The 20,075-nt window shown below is 53.8% G+C and overlaps 1 protein-coding gene across 2 annotated transcripts; it reads left to right on the top strand.

Moving 5' to 3' along the window:
- The first annotated feature begins 1,237 nt into the window (after nucleotides 1–1,237).
- mrgbp (MRG/MORF4L binding protein) lies at nucleotides 1,238–14,648 on the top strand. Of its 2 annotated transcripts, none has more exons than XM_070895142.1 (5): nucleotides 1,238–1,420; nucleotides 4,405–4,526; nucleotides 7,059–7,140; nucleotides 13,321–13,395; nucleotides 13,884–14,648. In XM_070895142.1, the coding sequence occupies exons 1-5, from the start codon at nucleotides 1,309–1,311 to the stop codon at nucleotides 14,057–14,059; spliced, it is 567 nt and encodes a 188-aa protein (XP_070751243.1). In that variant the 5' UTR covers nucleotides 1,238–1,308; the 3' UTR covers nucleotides 14,060–14,648. The 2 variants fall into 2 exon arrangements, with proteins under 2 accessions (XP_070751243.1, XP_070751244.1); XM_070895143.1 differs by having other exon boundaries at nucleotides 13,887–14,648.
- Nucleotides 14,649–20,075: the final 5,427 nt, after the last annotated feature.

The following is a 20,075-nucleotide window of genomic DNA, read 5'->3' on the forward strand; positions in this document are numbered from 1 at the left end:
TAGAAATTTCTGATTGAATCAGCTTCGAACACCTATCAGGCAGGGGGAGGGGTGGGGCAGCTCTGACCTTGAGTGACCTTTAGCACCTTTTTGTTATTCGTTCCCGGGATGTGGGCATCACCGGCAAGGCTGGCATTTATTGCCTATCCCTAATTGCCCTCAAAGGTGGTGGTGAGCCGCCTTCATGAATAAGTGGTTTACTGTTCTGTTTCAGAGGGCAGTTAAGAGTCAACCACACTATCGTGGGCCTGGAGTCACGTATCGGCCAGACCGGGTAAGGGCGGCAGATTTCCTTCACAAAAGAACATCGTGACCAGACCGGTCCGACAGCTTCATGGTCACCATTACTGACACTAGATTTTGATTCCAGAATTATTTTTATTTATTCGCTCCTGGGATGTGGGCGTCGCTGGCAAGACTGGCATTTATTTATTTTTTTTCCGTTGCCAATCTTTCCAATTCTTTGTCAGATCACAAACGCCAGAGGTCACCTTGCACATGCCAAGGATCACTCTGCGCCAATGCTCTTAGCCAAAAGGCCGAGAGCCACTGCACCGTTCCTGGAAGTACTGCAATACCAGGTTCGTGCCATGGAGGTGGATGGGTCAAGCCCCCCACACACACCTCCGTGGAGGTGGATGGGTCAAGCCCCCCACACACCTCCTATTTCCAAAAAGCAGAGGAGAACCACCTTCCTGATCCAGGGAGAACCACTTTGGGGTCATGGTTACTCCCCTGTCAGGTCAGTTACGCACGATCTTAGCCAAAAGCCCGGCATTTATTGCCCATCCCTAATTGCCCCTTGAACCGCTGCAGTCCGTGTGGTGAAGGTGCTCCCACAGTGCTGTTAGGGAGGGAGTTCCAGGATTGTGACCCAGCGACGATGAAGGAACGGCGATATATTTCCCAGTCGGGACGGGAACGTGGAGGTGGTGGTGTTCCCATGGACCTGGGGCTGATGGGATGAGTTTAATCAATTTCATTAACTGAATGGAATCTCCCAGCGGCGGGCTGCGATTGGTCACCGCGCCGCGTGATCCAGGGCGCTGCTCTGCTGCCCTCTAGCGGCTGGAGCCCGCAGTGCAGCGGGCGGGCGGCGCAGCGGCTTCTGGGAGTGCTGGCAAGGGGCGGCGCGGGGGCCGCCGGGAGTGCTGGCAAGGGGCGGCGCGGGGGCCGCCGGGAGTGCTGGCAAGGGGCGGCGCGGGGGCCGCCGGGAGTGCTGGCAAGGGGCGGCGCGGGGGCCGCCGGGAGTGCTGGCAAGGGGCGGCGCGGGGGCCGCTGGGTTTAGGCCTCAGGCCGCGGGCGGCGATGGCCGAGGTGGCGGTGGAGCGGGAGCGGGAGCGCGAGGAGGACGCGGTGTCGTGGACCCCCGAGGTGGAGGTTTGCCTTTTCCACGCCATGTTGGGCCACAAGCCGGTCGGTGAGTCCGCGGGCTCGGGAGCGCGAGCGGCGGCTCGGGGGCGGCGGGGGCGGGGCCCCCACTGACCGGCCCCGCCCCCTCCGGGCCCCGCCCCCTCCACAACTCACCCCTCGCTGCCCAGGGGTCACAACATGGGTCAAGGCCCCCGGGGGGGGGGGACACAAAGATTATTGGAAAAGCGGGTTGTGTAGAGGACACAGAGAGGCTGCAAGGAGATTTAGATAGGTTAAGCGAATGGGCTAAGGTTTGGCAGATGGAATACAATGTCGGAAAGTGTGAGGTCATCCACCTTGGGGAAAAACAGTAAAAGGGAATATTATTTGAATGGGGAGAAATTACAACATGCTGAGGTGCAGAGGGACCTGGGGATCCTTGTGCATGAATCCCAAAAAGTGAGTTTGCAGGTGCAGCAGGTAATCAGGAAGGCGAATGGAATGTTGGCCTTCATTGCGAGAGGGATGGAGTACAAAAGCAGGGAGGTCCTGCTGCAACTGTACAGGGTATTGGTGAGGCCGCACCTGGAGTACTGCGTGCAGTTTTGGTCACCTTACTTAAGGAAGGATATACTGGCTTTGGAAGGGGTACAGAGACGATTCACTAGGCTGATTCCGGAGATGAGGGGGTTACCTTATGATGATAGATTGAGTAGACTAGGTCTTTACTCGTTGGAGTTCAGAAGGATGAGGGGTGATCTTATAGAAACATTTAAAATAATGAAAGGGATAGACAAGATAGAGGCAGAGAGGTTGTTTCCACTGGTCGGGGAGACTAGAACTAGGGGGCACAGACTCAAAATACGGGGGAGCCAATTTAAAACCGAGTTGAGAAGGAATTTCTTCTCCCAGAGGGTTGTGAATCTGTGGAATTCTCTGCCCAAGGAAGCAGTTGAGGCTAGCTCATTGAATGTATTCAAATCACAGATAGATAGATTTTTAACCAATAAGGGAATTAAGGGTTATGGGGAGCGGGCGGGTCAGTGGAGCTGAGTCCACGGCCAGATCAGCCATGATCTTATTGAATGGCGGAGCAGGCTCGAGGGGCTAGATGGCCTACTCCTGTTCCTAATTCTTATGTTCTTATGGGTCACGGTGTGGGTCACAGCCTGGTCGGGGCTGCCAGGTAGTTGCAGTCCCCCTTGCAGCAGGCGGCACAGCCCCGCCCCTATAAGAGAAGCTCCTTGTCGCCATTGCCAGCTGCCCATGTCGGGCCCGGCACAGCAAGGATTGGCGGAAGGTCGAGGAACGCTGGCTCTTGGTTACCGTGCAGCAGGCGGTGACACTGCGCATAATGTGACTGGGCACCGTACGAGGAAGTGTCAACATTACACTCTGGCATTCGTGGATCTTTCTGGTGCCACTGGTTCTGCCGACTTGACTTCCTTTCGGAAAAGAATAATAAATAAAAATTACAGCGGCACAGAAGGAGGCCATTTGGCCCATCGTGTCCACGCTGGCAGACAAACAGCTATCCAGCCGAATCCCACTTTCCTGCTCTTGGTCCATAGCCTTGTAGGTGATGGCACTTCAAGTGCATCGTTTGCCAAAGTATGTTGACCGCTGCTCGCAGATGTAGATGTGAGCTATCGCTAGGTTGGCACAGAGTACCTGTCGAGCACTCTGACCTGGGGTGGCATCTTCCCCCGTCCATCTTTGACCCTCACCCCTTTAGTTCAAATTGAGAGATTCCTTAACCTTAACGGACTGTGTCCTTCCCGTCAGCTTGTGAATGCGCAACAGTACAGCAGTACCCTGGACCCCTATTGCACACACGACCAGCTCTGCACCACCAAACGCTGGGTCAAGTGAGCAGGAGATTCCAAGCCCCAAATTCATATTTAAATATAGTTACTCGCTCGCCCATTCCCAACTCCGCCATTCCCTGTCGATGGGAAATTGAGCACGGCAAAAGGTGGGCAGGGATCCTATGAGATGTGGTGCGGTGTGATTGAGACTAATGGGTGTGGAACTCTGAGCTTGTCTTTCTATTCATTGTGTCAGTGAGACTTGAGCATAAAAATCCAGGCTGACACGCCAGTGAGGGAGTGCCGCACTGTCGGAGGGGCAGTACTGAGGGAGTGCTGCACTGTCGGAGGGGCAGTACTGAGGGAGTGCTGCACGGTCGGAGGGGCAGTACTGAGGGAGTGCCGCACTGTCCGAGGGCCAGTACTGACGGGGGGGGCCGCACTGTCCGAGAGGCAGTATTGAGGGAGCGCCGCACTGTCGGAGGGGCAGTACTGAGGGAGCGCCGCAATGTCAGAGGGGCAGTACTGAGGGAGCGCCGCACTGTCGGAGGTGCAGTACTGAGGGAGCACCGCACTGTCCGAGGGGCAGTACTGAGGGAGCGCCGCAATGTCAGAGGTGCAGTACTGAGGGAGCGCCGCACTGTCGGAGGTGCAGTACTGATGAGCGCTGCACTGTCAGAGGGGCAGTACTGAGGGAGCACCGCACTGTCGGAGGGGCAGTACTGAGGGGGGGGGGGGGCAGTATTGAGGGAGCGCCGCAATGTCAGAGAGGCAGTATTGAGAGAGCGCCACAATGTCGGAGGGGCAGTACTGAGGGAGTGTTGCACTGTCGGAGGGGCAGTACAGATAGAGATCTGCACTGTCGGAGGGGCAGTACTGAGGGAGTACAGCGCTGTCGGAGGGGCAGTACTGAGGGAGTGCTGCACTGTCGGAGGGACAGTACTGAGGGAGTGCTGCACTGTCGGAGGGACAGTACTGAGGGAGTGCTGCACTGTCGGAGGGACAGTACTGAGGGAGTACCGCGCTGTCGGAGGGGCAGTACTGAGGAAGCGCTACAGTAAATCAGCCTTGTCACCAGTTCAGGTGGGTGTTGAAGATCCCATGGCTCTTTTCAGAGCAGAGCAGGGGACTTCTCCCACTATCCTGGGGCCGGCAGTCGTTTTTCACCGACACCACCAAAGGCAAATTAACTGGCCATTTATTTCATTGCTGATTAAATGCAGATTTCTCTCTCTCTCTCCAGGAGTTAACCGGCACTTCCACATGATCTGTATCCGGGACAAATTCAGTCAGAATATCGGACGCCAAGTCTCCTCAAAAATAGTTTGGGAACATCTGAATGTCATGTATGACATGCAAGCGCTAGTAAGCGGCGAGTTACAAATGTGCTTTAAGTTTGTGGTCTGGCGAGTTGACGGGTCACTGACGCATGGAGAAGTGCGATTGCACCCACATGGTAACACAAACCGCATCACACACGCCGTTGCATTTCACACCCGTCGAGATCTCAGTGTTGCAAGCAATTGGTCATAGAGTTATATAGAAATTGCAACACAGAAACTGACCATTCGGCCCAAGCAGTCAGTTGGTGTTTGCCCTCCTCATGAGCAGGATCCTAATCCCCTGTCGCAGCCCTATTCCTGTACCCCTTGATCCCCTTTCCTTCAACCACCTGTCTATAACCCATTCTCCAATACTGACCAATTCCGGAAGTGGATTTCGCAGCCCCCTGTGTAAAATAGTTTCTGCCGATCTCAAAATCTCTTAAATTTAGGCTTGTATCTGTATCCTATCGTTCTACACCCTTCAGTCACTGGACACGGGCTGCTTCTATCTATTCTTCTCATAGAATCATACAGCACAGAAGGAGGACCTTTGGCCCGTTGTTGAAGGGACAATCCAATCACTCCTACTCCCCTGCCCTTTCCCCATTGCCCTGCAAATGTTTCCTCTGCAAGTGTATTACTCTGTCCCATCCTTTCATAATTTTAAACACCTCTATAAAATCGCCCCTTAATCTCCTCTCTTGCCCCAATTTTTCAAGTCTTTGCATTTAGCATTTCCTCAAACCAGGCAGGATCCCAGTGAATCTGTGCTCCCGTCTTGTGCGCCAACACCCTTCCTATAGTGTGAAGCCTTGCTGTAAGGCACCTTATCACATCTCTCAGCACTTTACGTGCAATGAGTTATTGTGGAGTGTAGTACCTGCAACTATAGCTGTCACCCACGTGGGACCAAATGTAATGTCGAGCTGAAACAGCTTTCGAGGGCAGGGGGATAATTGGACCAGGGCATGCTGGGTAATTTGGACCCCCGTTACAAAGTCGTGCATTCGGTCCTTATTTTATATACATTTCCATGAAAATTGCTATGGTAATATTTATGCAAGAATTTATGTTAACTTGTCATGCTGTAGTTACACCCTCCCACCAGAGGTGGTGCTGCAACACCTCCTCCAGTGGGGCAAGGTGTCACTACACCGTGACATATTGACATAAGCAGGTTCCCAGTATAAATGTGGCAGAGCAATTTACAATGGGAGAGGTTGCCACAAGATGAAATAATTTTAATATTATTAATATTAAGGAAAGATAGGTAGTAAGGAAAGGCTGTTCTCTCATGAATGAAAGAAAACATGGTTTGCTAAGCACCTTTGCTTGAGGGTAATGCTCCTTTAAGTGTTTGAACTCTTAAAAGATATTTTCGCACAAATATTCTCTCATTGCTGTATGCTGAATTTACACATAGTGCTGTGGGTAAATAGATAGTGATTATCAATCATAACAGGAATGTAGTAAATTATCACTAACTGCAGAGTAACTTGCACAGTTAATGTTTGATTTAAAGGACATGTTTGTAGTGCATTAATTTTCATCACTGCTAGAAAAATGGCTGGTGTATGTGAGCAGGTTAGACTGTTTTGTGTTCCTGTGATTCAGCCAGTCTCAGTTTAGGGCCATTTGAAGTATTGATGACATTTGTATCACAATCTACTTAAAAACTGCCCTGCCCCAGTCTCCAGATTCCCCGGTCCCTCTTTCTCCTGAAGCCACTGCTTTAGGGCGGGTACAGTTCCACAGGCACCAGCAGTCCGCTCACACCTTCCAGCTGTCTGAGCATGGGCAATGTGGGCGGCCCTGGCCAGGCCGGCATTTATTGCCCATCCCTAGCGGACTTGAGAAGGTGGTGGTGAGCCGCCTTCTCGAACCGCTGCAGTCCGTGTGGTGAAGGTGCTCCCACAGTTAAAGGCACTATATAAATGCAAGTTGTTGCTGGTGTCAGGGAGCCATGGGAGTTTTGGAGGGAGGGACTGCAGCTTTTAAAGAGCCATTTTGCTACAAGCTGTTTGCCTTCTACAGTGAACAACAAGAAGTTATATTTATATAGCTCCGTCCGGGTAGGAAAACGCCCAAGATGCTTCACAGGAGCGATTTTATTTCCTCACGTCTCTACGAAGCAGTTTACGATATTTTTCTATATTTTGAGCATAAGAATTAGGAGCAGGAGTCGGCCATACGGCCCCTCGAGCCTGCTCCGCCATTCAATAAGATCATGGCTGATCTTCGACCTTGACTCCACTTTCCCACCCGATCCCCATATCCCTTGATTCCCTTAATATCCAAAAATCGATCGATCTCAGCCTTTTACATACGCAATGACTGAGCCTCCATAGCCCTCTGGGGCAGAAAATTCCAAAGATTCACCACCCTCTGAGTGAAGAAATTTCTCATCTCAGTCCTAAATGGCCGACCCCTTATTCTGAGACTGAGCCCTGGTCCTAGATGCTCCAGGGGGAAACATCCTCCCTGCATCTACCCTGTCAATCCCCCTCAGAATCGTTATAGAAATGCAGTGCTTTTATTTTCTAAGTTTGGAATCTCTTATCCTCTTTTCCAGCACGAGTCTGAAATCCTGCCTTTCCCAAATGGCGAGCGGAATTTTGTTCTTCCAGAAGAAATTATTCACGAAGTGAAAGAAGGTATGGAACTGTGAACAAGCAGAGTTCCTCACTCGCGGGCTGGCCTCTTTCTACTGGATACAGTTCTAACCCGCCTACGTCACCATCCTCCGCAGTAGGAGCTGCCCGTCTCCCCGGTGACTGAGCCTGGCACCCTGCCTGCATCGTGTGTATCAGGCTCGCCCTCACCTCTTGTCATGTGTGTGGGACGATCCTAGCCCACCCAGGCTGTATCAGGGCAATAGAAACATAGAAAATAGGTGCAGGAGTCGGCCATTCGGCCCTTCGAGCCTGCACCACCATTCAATAAGATCATGGCTGCTCATTCCCTCAGTACCCCTTGCCTGCTTTCTCTCCATACCCCTTGATCCCTTTAGCCGTAAGGGCCATATCTAACTCCCTCTTGAATATATCTAACAAAATGGCATCAACAACTCTGCGGTAGAGAATTCCACATGTTAACAACTCTCTGAGTGAAGAAGTTTCTCCTCATCTCGGTCCTAAATGGCTTACCCCTTATCCTTAGACTGTGACCCCTGGTTTTAGACTTCCCCAACATCGGGAACATTTTTCCTGCATTAACGATTTAGAAGAAGGAATTGAGTGTAATATCTCCAAGTTTGCAGATGACACTAAACTGGGTGGCAGTGTGAGCTGTGAGGGGGACGCTGAGAGGCTGCAGGGTGACTTGGATAGGTTAGGTGAGTGGGCAAATGCATGGCAGATGCAGTATAATGTGGATAAATGTGAGGTTATTCACTTTGGGGGCAAAAACACAAAGGCAGAATATTATCTGAATGGTGGCAGATTAGGAAAAGGGGAGGTGCAACGAGACCTGGGTGTCATGGTACATCAGTCATTGAAAGTTGGCATGCAGGTACAGCAGACGGTGAAGAAGGCAAATGGCATGTTGGCCTTCATAGCTAGCGGATTTGAGTATAGGAGCCGGGAGGTCTTATTGCAGTTGTACAGGGCCTTGGTGAGGCCTCACCTGGAATATTGTGTTCAGTTTTGGTCTCCTAACCTGAGGAAGGACGTTCTTGCTATTGAGGGAGTGCAGCGAAGGTTCACCAGACTGATTCCAGGGATGGCTGGACTGTCATATGAGGAAAGACTGGATCAACTGGGCCTTTACTCACTGGAGTTTAGAAGGATAAGAGGAGATCTCATAGAAATGTATAAGATTCTGACGGGACTGGACAAGTTAGATGCGGGAAGAATGTTCCCAGTGTTGGGGAAGTCCAGAACCAGGGGACATAGTCTTAGGATAAGGGGTAGGCCATTTAGGACCGAGATGAGAAGAAACTTCTTCACTCAAGAGAGTTGTTAACCTGTGGAATTCCCTGCCGCAGAGAGTTGTTGATGCCAGTTCATTGGATATATTCAATAGGGAGATAGATATGACATTTACGGCTTAGGGGATCAAGGGTTATGGAGAGAAAGCAGCAAATGGGTACTGAGGGAGTGATCAGCCATGATTTTATTGAATGGTGGTGCAGGCTTTAAGGGCCGAATGGCCTACTCCTGCACCTATTTTCTATGTTTCAATTTCCCTAATATAATTTCCTGACTAATAAGGATTTCCTTCAGTTCCTCCTTCTCGCTAGACCCTCGGTCCCCTAGTATTTCCGGAAAGTTATTTGTGTCTTCCTTCGTGAAGACAGAACTAAAGTATTTGTTCAGTTGGTCTGCCATTTCTTTGTTCCCCATTATAAATTCACCTGAATTTGACTGCAAGGGACCTACGTTTGTCTTCACTAATCTTTTTCTCTTCACATATCTATAGAAGCTTTTGCAGTCAGTTTTTATGTTCCCAGCAAGCTTCCTCTCGTACTCTATTTTCCCCTCCTAATTAAACCCTTTCTCCTCTTCTGCTGAATTCTAAATTTCTCCCAGTCCTCAGGTTTGCTGCTTTTTCTGGCCAATTTATATGCCTCTTCCTTGGATTTAACACTTTCTAATTTCCCTTGTTAGCCACAGTTGAGCCACCTTCCCCGTTTTATTTTTACTCCAGACAGAGATGGACAATTGTTGAAGTTCATCCATCTGATCTTTAAATGTTTGCCATTGCCTATCCAGCTTCAACCCTTAAAGTATCATTTGCCAATCTATTCTAGCCAATTCACGTCTCATACCATCGAAATTACCTATCCTTAAGTTCAGGACACTAGTCTCTGAATTAACTGTGTCACTCTCCATCTTAATAAAGAATTCTACCATATTATGGTCACTCTTCCCCATGGGGCCTCGCACAACAATATTGCTAATTAATCCTCTCTCATTACACAACATCCAGTCTAGGATGGCCAGCCCTCTAGTTGGCTCCTCGACATATTGGTCTAGAAAACCATCCCTAATACACTCCAGGAAATCCTCCTCCACCATATTGCTACCAGTTTGGTGAGCTCAATCTATATGTAGATTAAAGTCACCCATGATAACTGCTGTACCTTTATTGCACACATCCCCAACCTCACTACTACTGTTTGGTGATCTGTACACAACTCCCACTAGCGTTTTCTGCCCTTTGGTGTTCCGCAGCTCTACCCATACAGATTCCACATCATCCAAGCTAATGTCCTTCCTTACTGTTGCATTAATTTCCTCTTTAACCAGCAAAGCTACCCCACCTCCTTTTCCTTTCTGTTTATCCTTCCTGAATGTTGAATACCCCTGGATGTTGAGTTCCAGCCTTGGGAACTCTGGAGCCATGTCTCTGTAATCCCAATTATATCATAATCGTTAATAGCTGTCTGCGCAGTTAATTCGTCCACCTTATTACAAATACTCCTCGCATTGAGGCACAGAGCCCTTCAGGCTTGTCTTTTTAACACACTTTGTCCCTTTATAATTTTGCTGTAATGTGGCCCTTTTTGATTTTTGCCTTGGGTTTCTCTGCCCTCCACTTTTACTTTTCTTCTTTCTATCTTTTGCTTCTGCCCCCATTTTACTTCTCTCTGTCTCCCTGCATAGGTTCCCATCCTCCTGCCATATTAGTTTAACCCCTCCCCAACAGCACTAGCAAACACTCCCCCTAGGACATTGGTTCTGGTCCTGCCCAGGTGCAGACTGTCCGGTTTGTACTGGTCCCACCTCCCCCAGAACCGATTCCAATGTCCCAGGAATTTGAATCCCTCCCTCCTGCACCACTCCTCAAGCCACGTATTCTTCTGAGCTATCCTGCAATTTCTACTCTGACTAGCACATGGCACTGGTAGCAATCCTGAGATTACTACCTTTGAGGTCCTGCTTTTTAATTTAACTACTAGCTCCCTAAATTCAGCCACAGGGACAAGCTACCAGATCTGGGATTGTTGAATTATAAACCATTTTAGTTTTGTTATAATAGTTTTTTTGCTAAATCTTTAGAGTCCAAAATCGCCTCTTTGCTCAATTGTTCCTGTATCCCAGCAGTGCTGATTGGTGCCGGGACCGGTCCCTCTCTGGTGCCGAGACCGGTCCCTCTCTGGTGCCGAGACCGGTCCCTCTCTGGTGCCGAGACCGGTCCCTCTCTGGTGCCGAGACCGGTCCCTCTCTGGTGCCGAGACCGGTCCCTCTCTGGTGCCGAGACCGGTCCCTCTCTGGTGCCGAGACCGGTCCCTCTCTGGTGCCGAGACCGGTCCCTCTCTGGTGCCGAGACCGGTCCCTCTCTGGTGCCGAGACCGGTCCCTCTCTGGTGCCGAGACCGGTCCCTCTCTGGTGCCGAGACCGGTCCCTCTCTGGTGCCGAGACCGGTCCCTCTCTGGTGCCGAGACCGGTCCCTCTCTGGTGCCGAGACCGGTCCCTCTCTGGTGCCGAGACCGGTCCCTCTCTGGTGCCGAGACCGGTCCCTCTCTGGTGCCGAGACCGGTCCCTCTCTGGTGCCGAGACCGGTCCCTCTCTGGTGCCGAGACCGGTCCCTCTCTGGTGCCGAGACCGGTCCCTCTCTGGTGCCGAGACCGGTCCCTCTCTGGTGCCGAGACCGGTCCCTCTCTGGTGCCGAGACCGGTCCCTCTCTGGTGCCGAGACCGGTCCCTCTCTGGTGCCGAGACCGGTCCCTCTCTGGTGCCGAGACCGGTCCCTCTCTGGTGCCGAGACCGGTCCCTCTCTGGTGCCGAGACCGGTCCCTCTCTGGTGCCGAGACCGGTCCCTCTCTGGTGCCGAGACCGGTCCCTCTCTGGTGCCGAGACCGGTCCCTCTCTGGTGCCGAGACCGGTCCCTCTCTGGTGCCGAGACCGGTCCCTCTCTGGTGCCGAGACCGGTCCCTCTCTGGTGCCGAGACCGGTCCCTCTCTGGTGCCGAGACCGGTCCCTCTCTGGTGCCGAGACCGGTCCCTCTCTGGTGCCGAGACCGGTCCCTCTCTGGTGCCGAGACCGGTCCCTCTCTGGTGCCGAGACCGGTCCCTCTCTGGTGCCGAGACCGGTCCCTCTCTGGTGCCGAGACCGGTCCCTCTCTGGTGCCGAGACCGGTCCCTCTCTGGTGCCGAGACCGGTCCCTCTCTGGTGCCGAGACCGGTCCCTCTCTGGTGCCGAGACCGGTCCCTCTCTGGTGCCGAGACCGGTCCCTCTCTGGTGCCGAGACCGGTCCCTCTCTGGTGCCGAGACCGGTCCCTCTCTGGTGCCGAGACCGGTCCCTCTCTGGTGCCGAGACCGGTCCCTCTCTGGTGCCGAGACCGGTCCCTCTCTGGTGCCGAGACCGGTCCCTCTCTGGTGCCGAGACCGGTCCCTCTCTGGTGCCGAGACCGGTCCCTCTCTGGTGCCGAGACCGGTCCCTCTCTGGTGCCGAGACCGGTCCCTCTCTGGTGCCGAGACCGGTCCCTCTCTGGTGCCGAGACCGGTCCCTCTCTGGTGCCGAGACCGGTCCCTCTCTGGTGCCGAGACCGGTCCCTCTCTGGTGCCGAGACCGGTCCCTCTCTGGTGCCGAGACCGGTCCCTCTCTGGTGCCGAGACCGGTCCCTCTCTGGTGCCGAGACCGGTCCCTCTCTGGTGCCGAGACCGGTCCCTCTCTGGTGCCGGGACCGGTCCCTCTCTGGTGCCGGGACCGGTCCCTCTCTGGTGCCGGGACCGGTCCCTCTCTGGTGCCGGGACCGGTCCCTCTCTGGTGCCGGGAGCGGTCCCTCTCTGGTGCCGGGACCGGTCCCTCTCTGGTGCCGGGACCGGTCCCTCTCTGGTGCCGGGACCGGTCCCTCTCTGGTGCCGGGAGCGGTCCCTCTCTCTGGTGCCGGGAGCGGTCCCTCGCTGGTGCCGGGAGCGGTCCCTCTCGCTGGTGCCGGGAGCGGTCCCTCTCGCTGGTGCCGGGAGCGGTCCCTCTCGCTGGTGCCGGGAGCGGTCCCTCTCGCTGGTGCCGGGAGCGGTCCCTCTCGCTGGTGCCGGGAGCGGTCCCTCTCGCTGGTGCCGGGAGCGGTCCCTCTCGCTGGTGCCGGGAGCGGTCCCTCTCGCTGGTGCCGGGAGCGGTCCCTCTCGCTGGTGCCGGGAGCGGTCCCTCTCGCTGGTGCCGGGAGCGGTCCCTCTCGCTGGTGCCGGGAGCGGTCCCTCTCGCTGGTGCCGGGAGCGGTCCCTCTCGCTGGTGCCGGGAGCGGTCCCTCTCGCTGGTGCCGGGAGCGGTCCCTCTCGCTGGTGCCGGGAGCGGTCCCTCTCGCTGGTGCCGGGAGCGGTCCCTCTCGCTGGTGCCGGGAGCGGTCCCTCTCTGGTGCCGGGAGCGGTCCCTCTCTGGTGCCGGGAGCGGTCCCTCTCTGGTGCCGGGAGCGGTCCCTCTCGCTGGTGCCGGGAGCGGTCCCTCTCGCTGGTGCCGGGAGCGGTCCCTCTCTGGTGCCGGGAGCGGTCCCTCTCTGGTGCCGGGAGCGGTCCCTCTCTCTGGTGCCGGGAGCGGTCCCTCTCTGGTGCCGGGACCGGTCCCTCTCTGGTGCCGAGACCGGTCCCTCTCTGGTGCCGGGAGCGGTCCCTCTCTGGTGCCGGGAGCGGTCCCTCTCGCTGGTGCCGGGAGCGGTCCCTCTCGCTGGTGCCGGGAGCGGTCCCTCTCGCTGGTGCCGGGAGCGGTCCCTCTCGCTGGTGCCGGGAGCGGTCCCTCTCGCTGGTGCCGGGAGCGGTCCCTCTCGCTGGTGCCGGGAGCGGTCCCTCTCGCTGGTGCCGGGAGCGGTCCCTCTCGCTGGTGCCGGGAGCGGTCCCACCTTACAGTGGACGCTGTGAGTTCCGTGTGTGATATTTTGATAATCTTGCGTCATAGGGAAGAGCGGACCGGAGGAGGAGGTGAAGGATGAGCATAAGGAGGAATTGCCAGAGCCAGCACCTGTGGAGGAGGGTGAGTACCCACAATATGTGTTGCTGTGTTTCAGTGTCACGGTGAGAGGGAACGGTGCCCAGTAAGTCTTGGGTCGAGTTTAACATTGTTTGAGGGACATTAGCGAGTTTCCCCAGTCAGTCACTGAGCAGTCGAGACCAGGCCTGTGCAGAAAAACCTCACGGCCTTCTGACTCAGGCCGAGAGTGCTACCCACTGAGCTATGGCTGACATTTATTAATATAGATATACACACATTAATGAGAAAAGTAGGTGAATGCCCATTGTGCGAGGCACAATTGTGGTTAAAAAGCATAAAGGGGAAGAAGCAGTGGATGGAGGTGGGATGCGGTGACACCAGGTTCTACATTCAATAAGCAGTGTGCCATGGTTCAGTGCTGTGAGACCTGCCCGTCGGCACACTCTCACTGCCGGCACTCGTGTCTCTGCCCCACCTGTGGGATGCTCCCCTGTTATTTTGACAATGACCTGTTTAGATTCTTGCGTCAGCAGGTAATGTGAAGGTGGTGGAGAAGCCGGCGGTAAAGGAGAAGGCGCCAGTGCCCGGCGAGGCCGGGGCGAAGGAGGTCATCGACAAGCGCAAGCGGAACCGCGCCACCGCCAACCTGCTGAGCGTGAACAGTAACCCCTCCAGCCCCAGCGGGGCCAAGCGTCGGCGAGTGTAGCGGGCGCGTGGCTGCCATCGGCGCCATCGGCACCGTGCGGTCGGGGGGGTGGGGGAGGGGCGGTGCCGAGTGCGGACATGTCGGCATGTTGGGAATCTGCGGCTAACCGGCAGCAGGTGTGGGGAGGGAGGGAGGGAGAGGAAACAACATTTTGCAACAGGTACTCGGAGCTGTGGATGGATTGCGTGCAGCAGTTGGCTGTTTATCCAGACTGCACTAATTACGTGTCCTGTCACCGCTACATAATGACTGCGGAGCATACTGGCCACAGGGTGAGTACACTCTGTCTCTCGCCGTCCCCTTACTTTGATCTGTTACACGGTGCTCTGAGAGATCTTCTAATCCCGACTGCTGGTTCCTATTCGAGTGGCTGCCATGTTGGACTGGATGTCACTTTGCCATGAACTGTTTGGCCTCCATTTCTCTTGCAGCGACAGTTTGCAATTATTGGAAAGCGTGTGATGAACCCAGGGCGGGATTCTTCCATTTTAGCCTTATTCTGTTAGTCATGATTCCCAGTTATATCGCCACACCCAGTTGTGGATGCATTTTTCAAAGAATTTCATATTAAAACCAGATTGAAAATCTATTTTTGGATTGGCTTTGTGAGATTGGAGGGGCGGCTGTGACCTGGGAATGTGTTGTGCGAGGCCTGGGGCAGGGAGCTGGGTGCTGAACAAGTGACCCCTCGCACTGATACCGACAACCATCTCACCTGATTGACATCATTTTGGCGACTGTTGATCGACTGAAATAAGTTTGACAAACACTTTGTGAATAACTGATGGACCTTTCAAGGAATATATTTTGGATTTGTTTATTTTAAGTGAGGCCTGCTTTAAATTTAAAACGTTGCTGTCACTGTCACTGTCGAGTCAGACAATGGATCTTCTGGTTAGAATTTTATATGGTTCTACCACAATATAACCGGCTTTAAATGCATTTATTGGTTATCAGGGGAATTAAGCGTTTAATGATAACTATTATTAAGAATATAAGAATTAGGAGCAGCCTGCTCCGCCATTCAATAAGATCTTTGACCTCAACTCCACTTTCCCGCCCGATCCCCATATCCCTCGATTCCCCGAGGCTCCAAAAATCTATTGATCTCAGCCTTGAATATACTCAACGACAGAGCCTCCACAGCTCTCTGGGGCAGAGAATTCCAACGATTCATCACCCTCTGAGTGAAGAAGTTTCTCCTCATCTCAGTCCTAAATGGGCACCCCCTTATCCTGAGACTGTGACCCCCTGGTTCTAGACTCCCCAGCCCGGGGGAAACATCCTCCCTGCATCTACCCTGTCAATCCCCCTCACAATCTTATGTTTCAACGAGATCATCTCTCATAGTAACAATTACACATATACTTTGTGCCAACTTACTGATACAGGATTGGAGAATTCACCGTGTCACAGAATTCGAGCTGAAGCTATCCAGCTGTGGGGGGGGGGGTGTATCCCAGGTATCCAGCTGTAGGGGGAGGGGGCAGTATCCCAGGTATCCAGCTGTGGGGGGAGGGGGGGGAGTATCCCAGGTATCCAGCTGTGGGGGGAGGGGGCAGTATCCCAGGTATCCAGCTGTGGGGGGGGGGTGTATCCCAGGTATCCAGCTGTGGGGGGAGGGGGGGGGAGTATCCCAGGTATCCAGCTGTGGGGGGGGGTGTATCCCAGGTATCCAGCTGTGGGGGGAGGGGGGGGGGAGTATCCCAGGTATCCAGCTGTGGGGGGGGGGGGTGTATCCCAGGTATCCAGCTGTGGGGGGAGGGGGGGGGAGTATCCCAGGTATCCAGCTGTGGGGGGAGGGGGGGGGAGTATCCCAGGTATCCAGCTGTGGGGGGGGGGGTGTATCCCAGGTATCCAGCTGTGGGGGGAGGGGGGGAGTATCCCAGGTATCCAGCTGTGGGGGGGGGTGTATCCCAGGTATCCGCTGTGGGGGGAGGGGGGGGTGTATCCCAGGTATCCAGCTGTGGGGGGAGGGGGCATTATCCCAGGTATCCAGCTGTGGGGGGAGGGGGGGTGTATCCCAGGTATCCAGCTGTGGGGGGAGGGGGGGAGTATCCCAGGTATCCAGCTGTGGGGGGAGGGGGGGGAGTATCCCAGGTATCCAGCTGTGGGGGGAGGGGGGGGAGTATCCCAGGTATCCAGCTGTGGGGGGAGGGGGGGTGTATCCCAGGTATCCAGCTGTGGGGGGAGGGGGGGAGTATCCCAGGTATCCAGCTGTGGGGGGAGGGGGGGGAGTATCCCAGGTATCCAGCTGTGGGGGGAGGGGGGGGTGTATCCCAGGTATCCAGCTGTGGGGGGAGGGGGGGAGTATCCCAGGTATCCAGCTGTGGGGGGAGGGGGGAGTATCCCAGGTATCCAGCTGTGGGGGGAGGGGGGGAGTATCCCAGGTATCCAGCTGTGGGGGGAGGGGGGGAGTATCCCAGGTATCCAGCTGTGGAGGGAGGGGGGGGAGTATCCCAGGTATCCAGCTGTGGGGGGAGGGGGCAGTATCCCAGGTATCCAGCTGTGGGGGGAGGGGGGGGAGTATCCCAGGTATCCAGCTGTGGGGGGAGGGGGGGAGTATCCCAGGTATCCAGCTGTGGGGGGGGGGGGGGAGTATCCCAGCTATCCAGCTGTGGGGGGAGGGGGTGTATCCCAGGTATCCAGCTGTGGGGGGAGGGGGTGTATCCCAGGTATCCAGCTGTGGGGGGAGGGGGTGTATCCCAGGTATCCAGCTGTGGGGGGAGGGGGTGTATCCCAGGTATCCAGCTGTGGGGGGAGGGGGTGTATCCCAGGTATCCAGCTGTGGGGGGGGGGGAGTATCCCAGCTATCCAGCTGTGAGGGGGGGGGGAGGGGGGAGTATCCCAGCTATCCAGCTGTGGGGGGGGGAGGGGGTGTATCCCAGGTATCCAGCTGTGGGGGGGGGGGGGTGTATCTGGCCCCCATTCATAGTTCACAAACATTCCTTTCCCCGGGGATGTGGGACCTGGACAGCGATCAGGTTTGGGAACTGTGGATGTTTGATTTTATTTCCCCATCCCTAGTCCAAGGCACTGAGGCCAGCTGGGGGTCCAGCATGGAATGGAACTCTGACCCATGGACTCGACACAGACCGAGGATCGAAGCTTGGACTTCACACTTTTACTTTGCAGTCACATCGCCAACTCACAACGCACCAACCCCCCCTCACCAATGGCTCAACCCAATGTAGACTCATCACCAATGGCTCAACCCAATGTAGACCCATCACCAATGGCACTACCCAATGTAGAGCCCTCACCAATGGCACTACCCAATGTAGACCCATCACCAATGGCTCAACCCAATGTAGACCCATCACCAATGGCACTACCCAATGTAGAGCCCTCACCAATGGCACTACCCAATGTAGAGCCCTCACCAATGGCACTACCCAATGTAGACCAGCCTCCCTTGCTGAGCACACACTTTATGCTCAGTCTCCGGATATTCCTCCCGCCCTCAGATCTCCCATCATCGTTTTGTACATGCACTGAGCATTCTTCAGACACCAGACACACATAGGAACAGGAGGAGGCCATTCAGTCCCTTGAGCCTCTTCCACCATTCAGTGAGATCATGTCTGATCTGTATCTTAACTCTATCTACACACTGTGGTCCCATAACCATTAATACCCTTGCCTGTCAGAGGGGCAGTGCTGAGGGAGTGCTGCACTGTCGGAGGGGCAGTGCTCAGGGAGTGCCACACTGTCGGAGGGGCAGTACTCAGGGAGTGCCGCACTGTCGGAGGGGCGGTAGTGAGGGAGCGCCGCACTGTTGGAGGGAGAGTGCTGAGGGAGTGCCGCATTGTTGGAGGGGCAGTACTGAGGGAGTGCCGCACTGTCAGAGAGGCATAAGAACATAAGAAATAGGAACAGGTGTAGGTCATACAGCCCCTCGAGCCTGCTCCGCCATTCAGTAAGATCATGGCTGATCTGATGATGGACTCGGCTCCACTTCCCTGCCCCGCTCCCCATAACCCCTTATTCCCTTATCGTTTAAGAAACTGTCTATTTCTGTCTTAAATTTATTCAATGTCCCAGCTTCCACAGCTCTCTGAGGCAGCGAATTCCACAGATTTACAACCCTCTGAGAGAAGAAATTTCTCCTCATCTCTAATTTAAATGGGCGGCCCCTTATTCTAAAATTATGCCCTCTAGTTCTAGTCTCCCCCTTCAGTGGAAACATCCTCTCTGCATCCACCTTGTCAAGCCCCCTCATAATCTTATACGTTTCGATAAGATCACCTCTCATTCTTCTGAATTCCAATGAGTAGAGGCCCAACCTCCTCAACCTTTCCTCATAAATCAAACCCCTCATCCCCAGAATCAACCGAGTGAACCTTCTCTGAACTGCCTCCAAAGCAAGTATATCCTTTCATTAATATGGAAACCAAAATTGCACGCAGTATTCCAGGTGTGGTCTCACCAAGACCTTGTATAACTGTAGCAAGACTTCCCTGCTTTTATACTCCATCCCGTTTGCAATAAAGGCCAAGATACCATTGGCCTTCTTGATCACTTGCTGTACCTGCATACTATCCTTTTGTGTTTCATGCACAAGTACCCCCAGGTCCCGCTGTACTGCGGCACTTTGCAATCTTTCTCTGTTTAAATAATAACTTGCTTTTTGATTTTTTTTTCTGCCAAACTGCCTGACCTCACACTTTCTGACATTATATTCATCTGCCAAATTTTTGCCCATTCACTTAGCCTGTCTATGTCCTTTTGCATATTTTGTGTGTCCTCCTCACACATTGCTTTTCCTCCCATCTTTGTATCATCAGCAAACTTGGCTACGTTACACTCAGTCCCTTCTTCCAAGTCGTTAATATAGGTTGTAAATAGTTGGGGTCCCAGCACTGATCCCTGCGGCACCCCACTGGTTACTGGTTGCCAACCCGAGAATGAACCATTTATCCCGATTCTCTGTTTTCTGTTAGTTAGCCAATCCTCTATCCATGCTAATATATTACCCCCAACCCCGTGAACTTTTATCTTGTGCTGTAACCTTTTATGTGGCACCTTGTCAAATGCCTTCTGGAAGTCCAAATACACCACATCAACTGGTTCCCCTTTAACCACCCTGTTCATTACATCCTCAAAGAACTCCAGCAAATTTGTCAAACATGACTTCCCCTTCATAAATCCATGCTGACTCTGCCCGACCGAATTTTGCTTTTCCAAATGTCCTGCTACTGCTTCTTTAATAATGGACTCCAACATTTTCCCAAACACAAATGTTAGGCTAACTGGTCTATAGTTTCCTGCTTTTTGTCTGTCTCCTTTTTTAAAAGCGGGCTTTACATTTGCAGTTTTCCAATCTGCTGGGACCTCCCCAGAATCCAGGGAAATTTGGTAAATTACAACCAATGTATCCACAATCCCTGCCACTACTTCTCTTAAGACCCTAGGATGCAAGCCATCAGGTCCAGGGGATTTATCTGCCTTTAGTCCCATTATCTTACTGAGTACCACCTCCTTAGTGATTGTGATTGTGTTAAGTTCCTCCCCCCCCCCCCATAGCCCTTTGACTATCCACTGTCGGGATATTGTTAGTGCCCTCTGCCGTAAAGACTGATACAGAATATTTGTTCAGAGTTTCTGCCATCTCCATGTTCTCCATTACTAATTCCCCGGCCTCGTCCTCTAAGGGACCAACATTTACTTTAGCCGCTGCTCACTGTCGGAGGGGCAGTACTCGGGGAGTGCTGCACAGTTGGAGGTGTCATCATTTAGATGAGACATTAAACTGAGGCTCCGTCTGCCATCTCAGATGGACGTAAAAGATCCCACAACACTATTTCAAGAAAGAGCAGGGTAGTTCTCTTCCAGTTGCTCGTGCAGTGCCCCAAGCACTAAACGACTGCCCTGAAATAGACTGCAAGTGTTTGAAGAATGTGGGTCGGAGACTGTGCTTTCTCAAACAGTTTAACACACTTTGTGTGAGTCTCTCAGCCTGGTTTAGATCACACTGGCACTATACCTTCTACAGTGTGAGCTGTTCCCAGGGAGT

The sequence above is a fragment of the Pristiophorus japonicus genome, chromosome 12 (genome assembly GCF_044704955.1).
Source record: "Pristiophorus japonicus isolate sPriJap1 chromosome 12, sPriJap1.hap1, whole genome shotgun sequence".
In the NCBI taxonomy this organism is placed as follows: Eukaryota; Metazoa; Chordata; class Chondrichthyes; family Pristiophoridae; genus Pristiophorus; species Pristiophorus japonicus.